Source organism: Ixodes scapularis, unplaced genomic scaffold (genome assembly GCF_016920785.2).
Source record: "Ixodes scapularis isolate PalLabHiFi unplaced genomic scaffold, ASM1692078v2 PGA_scaffold3__209_contigs__length_174095766, whole genome shotgun sequence".
NCBI classification, from domain to species: domain Eukaryota; kingdom Metazoa; phylum Arthropoda; class Arachnida; order Ixodida; family Ixodidae; genus Ixodes; species Ixodes scapularis.
This window is the reverse complement of record NW_024609868.1, coordinates 130,016,225-130,024,266: the sequence shown is the minus strand read 5'-3', so window position 1 is coordinate 130,024,266 and position 8,042 is coordinate 130,016,225. Positions and strand designations below refer to the sequence as shown.

General features: G+C 49.6%; 1 protein-coding gene across 1 annotated transcript in view; it reads left to right on the top strand.

Annotated features, from left to right (window-relative positions):
- The first annotated feature begins 343 nt into the window (after positions 1-343).
- Positions 344-8,042, top strand: part of LOC8033180 (protein crumbs) — a 90,010-nt gene continuing 82,311 nt past the window's right edge. The window contains exons 1-5 of the mRNA XM_042292631.1: positions 344-612; positions 2,244-2,447; positions 3,325-3,441; positions 5,728-5,937; positions 6,611-6,748. Of these exons, the coding sequence (XP_042148565.1) occupies positions 399-612; positions 2,244-2,447; positions 3,325-3,441; positions 5,728-5,937; positions 6,611-6,748 (883 nt within the window). The 5' untranslated portion in view covers positions 344-398. The remainder of the gene's footprint in view (positions 613-2,243; positions 2,448-3,324; positions 3,442-5,727; positions 5,938-6,610; positions 6,749-8,042) is intronic.

The window sequence follows — 8,042 nt, the reverse complement described above, 5'->3', positions numbered from 1 at the left end:
TCATCAGCGTGATGTCACCACCAGAGCGCCGTGTTCAAAAGGTGCACTTCGGACTTCATCTGTGCTTGTTGTGTGCTTCGTGCAACTTGGTGTCGATCTCTAGGAAGTTCTCCTCGACGTTGTGGTAGATGTCATTCTAAACTTTAATATGTGTAGAAACATTAGCCGAAAGTATTTCTCTCGCGGGACTATAATGCTTTTGCCGCCTTCCTACACGTAAGCAATGTTAAGTGTACTCATGTAATTTTTAAGCGCGAGCGTTGCAGAAGCTACGAGAGCGAGCTTTGGGGTTTTGGCGTCCCCGAAAGCACGCCCACTCGTGCAGTGCAGGCGTTGTTTCGGGCAACGTGCTCGTGCTTGTGACTCCGGCTTCACTCGCACATAAAGAGAAAGAGAGTATGGAGGCGCCCAGCTCTACTGCCCGGGATGGTTGCGGCAGCCGGGTGAGTGGGGCATCCGCCGAGCGGGGTTCCTGGCTCTGTGCAGATGGGTACGGCGTTGACCCCTGCTGGAGCCACGTGTGCCAGCACGGTGGCGTCTGCGTTCGGGACCCGGGACCCCGCTGCCGCTGCACAGCCAGGTACTCTGGGAAGCACTGTGAACTGGACAAGGGTGAGTGCCGGATGTCGGTCCGCTTCTCCTACTTGTTCTTGCCTTCAGTGCTGTTTGTGCTTTGCCCTCTGATTGCAAAGTGGGATCCTTGCCTGTCTGTTCATTAGAGAAATTTGAAGGGTGTTCTGCTGTGCTCGTCAACCGCTTTCTCCGCCAAGGTACACTTTGCAAAACTTTTAACATGAACGAACGATGGGCATTTTGTTTTCCTGTTGTTTTCCTAGAATCAAGAGGCTGTCATCGAAACTACTACGGTCTGTTCCAGGTTTAGAATAACAGGACAATGAATTTTACCGCACGCCACGATGGGTGGATTCTTCCTCTCCACTGATCTGTTCTCCATCATTGGGGAAAAGGGAAAGAGTGGAGGGCTTTTGGGGCGGAGCTTGTCTTGCTATTCTTAACCTTAAGTGCTCATTCAATGCACCAATATAAGCGGTAAAATGCAGGGCCTACCCTTGTAATGTAAACTGAAAAAGTGCCTATGTAGTGTTTGCACTGGCAGTGTCACGCAGTGTACTTGCACTAGTTGTAGGCACCTTGTGTTCTTACATCTTAATTTCCAATTGAAGCTATGTGTGCAGTCTGCAAGAGGTTATTTCGAAGTATAGAAATGACTTTTTGGTATGTTTATGTTTTGGTCCAAACGCCGCGTAAGCATGAAATATGTAGGTCGGTCAGTCCGTAACTGCTAAACAATCTTGGAAAAAAAAGGAAACCAGTGTTAGGGATTAAGCCGAGTCACCGGTGTGGAAGCCAAGTGAACTCTTGACTGAGCTATTGACCTAGCATGCAGGAACGGGAGGAGCAGAAGTAGGTGGTGTGAGAAAGCTCGCAGTGCAGAGAGGGGTGGAGAGGGCAAGAAAGAGAAGAGCGAAAACAGGTGGTGTAGAGAGAGTGCCCGGAATGAGGAGGGTTAGAAAGGGCTTGAAAGCACGCTTCCCCTCCCTTGGTGACCCAGAGAATTTAGCGGAAAGGCTTTGTGTCTGAGTGGTGCTGAAGTGAAACGCGCGCATCGTTGCAAAGAGACAATGGTGCAACATAATCTGTTTCCATACAAGACCCAGCCCTAGACACCACCTGAACGAACTAAGAGCACCACTTACCCCAGGCACTGAAAGACTGAGGGTCATCCTGTCCCTGGCACCACCCGAACTAAGAGCACCACCCACCCTATAAAGCTACTGCATTGAAGAACATTTGTTAGAATGACCAAACATGCAGCCAATTTTTACTGTGACGTAGGTTTCCAGACGGCATCTGCACAACGCGCATACTGCCTGGCTCCTCGAACCTTCTGACGGTGTTTTCTTGCGGTGTTTAGAGATCCTTTAATATGTAAGAGTTTAAACTTTCTGAAGGAGACTCCTCGTCTATTGCCCTGTATGGGCTACAACGATCGTGGTAAAAACACTGAATGATAAAGAGTGTAAGATTGCCACTGTTTCTCAACAGGTTACTGCCGAAAGCACCGATAGTTCTTCCTCAGTTTTTGTCCGGACATGATACAGATATGGGGCATGTGTAAAAAGAAGCATAGGGATTGAGCCATCCTACGATGTCTTCCGAGCTGGACCGAGTGTGCCATGCGTCAGTACAAGACCGTTGTCCAATTGGTGTGGCGTTTGCAGGCCCCCTGTGCGGTCGGCCTGGCTTGGCCCCCTGCGCGAACGGGGGCTCGTGCCGGGAGGACTGGCTGGGCAACGCCACCTGGTGCCAGTGCGCCCCCGGCTGGACGGGGCCCTCCTGCCAGCAGCTGGCCCAGAGCTGCTCGACAGACGTGCCCTGCTCCCATGGTGGGGCCTGCCTCAACGCCTCCTGCGTCTGCCCCAGCGGTGCGTGTCCCGTCGCCCTCTGTTCCCAAATCTTGTGTCGCCCGATGTCTTAAAGGGGTGGTGCAACGTTTTTTCAAACTTTGTGTAATTAACTGCAAAATGAGTCTGTCACCCACGTGGAACATTTAAATCATGTTGCGGAATGAACATGGTTGCATAGAGCGACCTAATGATTTCAGTAAAGGTGGCAGCTGAGGGTTGGTTTAAGCTATGGGCTTGCATGGAGAAAATCCTGGAGTGCATATGTTAGGGAAACATAGAAAAGACGATATGGCCAGGCGTCGTCAGTGAAAGGTCACATACACATACTGTATACATACAGAAATACTAACGGGCACATTCCCGTTGAAAAGGAAAGTGTATCCATAGGCTTTCACCAAACTCCTGTGAAGGGAAAATCCGTTCTCAGGAGCCTTGTTCTCAGGAGTCACGTTCCATCGGGTAACAAGGCTGCATCAAATCCTGGCAGGTGACGTGGTCATGCCACATGGTCTCTGGTCATGTGAATATCTGTCACTTGACGTTATCGAGCCACCTAACACCCCGGTGTCGCACGGTGGAAGTTCAAACGAGATTACGTGTTTATGTGGTCACAAGGTGTCGGATGCACGCTCTGTGCGTGATGTTACCTCTCTTTTCAGAATTGCTCCCAACCAAAAAATGAATTTTGTCTTCCTAATATCTCTGCATTGGTTTCTGCAAACCATTGATTTAGAGATCTCGGGGAATGAATGGGAGGGGGGCGGGGCTGTGAAAGACCCAAACGCCCCGGGTGCCGGACAGCCTAGCTACGCCATTGGGTGTGGGAATATGAGTAGCATGTAGAAGCGGGCTTGCCCCCGTTCCCTTGTTGAGAGGTGGTGACCACTGGCTGCAGGCTTTGCTGGAAGCCTCTGTGAACTGGACATTGGGGAGTGCCAGCTGATGCCTTGCCGCAACAACGGGACCTGTACCCAGGGACCGGCAGGGCCCCTCTGTGACTGCCAGGGCACAGGTATGAAGGGAAATCTTCCCCAAAACTTGGATGATCTGGAAAATGTTTGTTTTTGAATGCGATAGCATTATTAAGCTACTCATCTCAGATTTCTGTCTATCTGGTATCTGGCCTCCTAATGTGCGGTAGACCATTTCAGCTCACTGTGCTTGCACCCCATTGTGCCGCGCGTATCTGGAGCGGCAGTACACACTTCTTCACATTCGCACCCTCTTCAAAGGGCTTATTGACCTTGACATTGTCCTCGATGTCGTCCAAGGGGTCGTCGTTGAGGTCATTCTTGAGATCACCCCAGAGGTTGTCCTAGATGTCGTCTTTTGACATTGTCCTTGACGTCGTCCTCGAGGTCTTCCTAGAGGTCACACCAGAGATACTTCAAGATGTTGTCCTCGACATTGTCCTAGATGCCGTTCTTGACGTCGTCAAGGACGACGTTACGAGCATTGCCTAGGACGACCTCAAGGACGACCTCTAAGGTGATCTCAAGGACGACAAGTATTTATTGTTGTCCTAGAGAACGCTAAATACTTGTCGTCCTTGAGATCACCCTAGAGGTCGCCCTAGACGTTGTTCTTAATGTTGTCCTTAACGATGTCAAAGACGGCCTTTAGGACAACATTGAGGACGACATCTAGAACAATCTCTAAAACGACCTCTGTACCAACCCCATTTAGCTGCGAGTTTCCCTGCTAAATTTAGCGGAAAAATTGACGTCACAACCTATGCACCGGCTCATTCTCCCCACTAAATTTGACAGTGTGCAACAATAAATGCTATCGTATTATAGATAATCAGCCCTATGGTTTCTACAGCTTTGCCTCGACCATCAATTTGCTACCCTTTAATTTTTTTGTGTTCAAACACACAATGCAGGGCTAACTTAGCGCTAGCGCAGAGATGATGTGGTGCTCACTTAGGTCTACAGCATGTAAACTAACGCTTTTAAGGCACTTTAAATGGCACGCAAAAATTATGTTTTTTTGTTTTCAGGAAAACCATATATTTTAGGACGAAGTAAAATATTCACACTAGCGATGAGAAATTTGTTTTAAGTATATCATAATAAGGAGCTAATAGTAAAATAAGACAACCATTCAGTAACTTTAGTAACTGAACAGGTATCCCAAATCCAGTTCCCCATGTCCTGTACCGGGTAAAGTCGATATCCGAGAATGCTTGGTGGAATTCCTACATAATATGCATAATTTGAATTGGTGCATAAATTAACATAACTAGACTAGCTGAACCATTGCATATCTCTCCATCAAATAAATTCCTCTAAATTCCTGCTAAATTTAGTGAATAAGGTGAAAAGTAAAGTGTAAAGTCTTTGCACATTATGCTTTGTGCAATATGCTTTACGTATTGTGCTTTGCGCATTTCGCCTTAACACGAAGGGTGCCCCAGATCGAAAATCGCAACAAGGCAACATTAAATCCCCTGCAGCCGATTGCATTTCTGTTAGGGCACAACTTCTAAACTAGCTTCATGAAAATATCCTGTTCTTCAATGCAGGAGCAAGTATTTAAGGCTTACTTTGCGTTTCCAATCGATGCATTAGACGCCGTCGGGGGGGAGCTGCGCCGACGACCGTCAGATGCTGTTTGAAATCGAAGCGTCATCTGACTGTTTCATGAAGACCACCTGGGTCAAAACAGTGGCAAGAGCTGAATGGGCCGTTTTTCATTCGCTGCGTCGTAGATAGGTGGCCAGGCGTGACTTGCGCAGGAAAGGGAGTACACCGAGTGATATCTCGAGTTTCAGCCACGTTGACACAAGCGCGGAAACCCCATAAAAGCCCTCGCAGACCGTCCCGGCCCACCCTTCGAGGGCAGCCCTTGTACGACGTGCATTGCGGTGAGGCATCGCCCTCAGCAACGATACGGTATGGTTCCTGGAACGCGTCGTTTAGCGATCTTGAAGCGGCAACAAATCATGTCGCGGGAGCACGGATGTTAGATGTCACGATTCCGGTCGTGGAAGTTACGGCAGAAAGCACGAGCGTATGTGAGCGGCGCCGTCGTTGTGGCATCCCAACTCGCAGCTGCCGAACCTTCCGTGGACTGTCAACGTAGAGAGCGACCTACGGCAGAAAGGGCATCTGCTGTGTCCACCTCCGCCGTCGTGCCACCCCTAGGGTCGCGGCAGGCGACAGAACGGCGCTCTTAGTACGTTGTCGGATGAAAATTGATGGACTACAAATGAGGACGCAGCAAACATACTGCTCGGACACGTGTTTCGGGCAGCATGGCGACAGGTGTCGGTCGTTTCCTCCCTCTTGTGCAGGTTTCGAAGGTCCTCGGTGCGAGCGGGACGTGGACGAGTGCCTGGAGAGCCCCTGCCTGAGCGGCAGCACCTGCTTCAACCGCTGGGGCTCCTTTGAGTGCGCCTGTCCCCGGGGGCGGGGGGGCCGGCACTGCGAACGGGACCTCGACCCCTGCGAGTGGGGCACGCCCTGCCACGGAAACGCCACCTGCATCGCCGCCTCTGGCAACGGTGAGCGCACACTCCGGTTGTTGTAGATCCCACCGGCCGTCTTTATGCCCCAACTTACTATGGGTTGGGGTCCATGGTACTTTGCATGTTCAATGTTCCGCATGAGCCTTTAGGACACTATGAACGTGTAAATATAGATACATACTATGGGGGTTTGTGAATTCATAGGGGCACCCCTCTCTGGGCTACCTGCCCACATGGCGGTTGCCTGCGACCAATGGCTACGATTGCATTTAAGGAATGAGAAAACGAGGCACTGCCATTGGGAGAGAGGAAGGAAGGGGGTCATTGCTGCTTTTCAGAGCCCTTCTGAGCCACCGTGGCTCGTCCCGACACACCACATCGCTGGTGTGCTTAATCGTTTTCGGAACGTCGACTACTACTGTGCCTCCGAAATTCGCAGCTCTGGTCCTTGGTGACCATGTGCTCTTGTTGTTGAACGAGAATTGGTGTTAACTGTTGCGGTGTTCTCATTCGCTGCCCGCCTGAGAGGAGCTGGGGTCATTGAAGTACTATATTTATTAAAAGCCGATGTTCGAAGCTTGTGCCACCATGGCTGAACTGTAGTGTGCTCTAGCCAAGTGCCTCACGGTCCGTGCCCAAGGCACTTGGTCCATGGTGTTTGAGACAGGGCTTGGGATGTCCTGGCCAGAGTCTGTTTTCTGTATTGCAGAATACAGATGCCAGTGTGGACCGGGGTTCTCTGGTGTCCAGTGCGAAGTGCCCCCTGATGGATGCCTGCATGGGAGCTGTCCCAACGATTCCCATTGTGTAGGTGGCCTGCACTGTGCCTGCAACAGTGACTTCATCGGTGAGTGAGCACTTTCTCGGGGTGAGAGGCCCGTTGATGCCGGGGTACCGCTTTTGGTTGGCACAAGGGCGGGAGCCGGATCTAATTTGGCTCTCATAGAGGAATGGCGAGATCTAATTTGGGTCTCGCAGAATGCGAGCGAGATCTAATTTGGGTCTTATGCCGCAATATCTAATTTATCTCTCATAAAGCAGAGTGAGATCTAATTTGTGTTTTACGGAGCAAGAGCAATTTGCTGTCATTGGGCGCGTTAAGTCTGTGCTCTTTTGCTCCTACTCCGACGCTCCATGTTTCATACTTAGAGCACAGCAACTAAACGGAGCATAACATACAAAAGTGCAACGCACCGTAACTATAGACTAGCTGCATGAGTCACTTCTGACCTCACGGTTATGACAAACCCGGCGTCTCATGGAAACGGGTGGCAGAAGCCTAAATTATTTCGAAGATAAATTATTAAGTTCTGTGTGCAGTGGCCGAGTGTAAAGCAAAAAAGACGGTGACGTTTTGAAGTTTTTATGAACGTTTTAATATTTCTGAAAGGTTTAAAGACTCGCTTCTAGCTCATGTGGAAAGTTACCTTGACCGATCTATTTATTCACCATGCATCCTGTTCAGATTTAAATGAAAGGCAACATTCTTGAACTCGCTCGTCGACGCAGGAAACTGTCAAACTTGTCAGATGTTCCGTGACTTTGTCCTGCAGTGCGAGATGGAACTTGTTGATGTGCTATATACAGGCACACCACCACTCAGTACATGGCATATCAATTCATTTTCAGGCGAGATGCATGAACAAACCTCCTCTGCAACGCTAACTGAAGTTTCGGCTTTTCAATCTGAGTATTTTTATTCATCTCGACAACTTTTCTGTCTCTGTGCTATCGGCACGCTCCCGTTCAATAGAGGAATTTGTTTTCACGCGAGATGCACAAAGAAACCTTTTCCGGAATACTAATTGCTATCTTGACTTTCAAATCAAATTGTTTTTACCTGCTGGATTAAGCACTGTTCTACTGAAAAGAGGCAGCGGTACGACTGTGCCCCTCGTCTTGACAATTTTTCTGTCAGTGCAGCGATCTTGTTTGTGGACGTGACGTCACAGAGCACAAAAAAGTCACTCGTGCTCCGAGAAAAATTTGGTGCACGAAGAGCAGGCTCGAGTGTCACTCTGTTGGCGCTCCTGTCTGTTCAGTGAACAGAGTGCCAAACTCTCATGCTCCGGAGCACGGACTTAACCCGCCCAGTGGTGAAATCCAATTTGGGTTTCACGAAACAATATGTAATTTGCCTC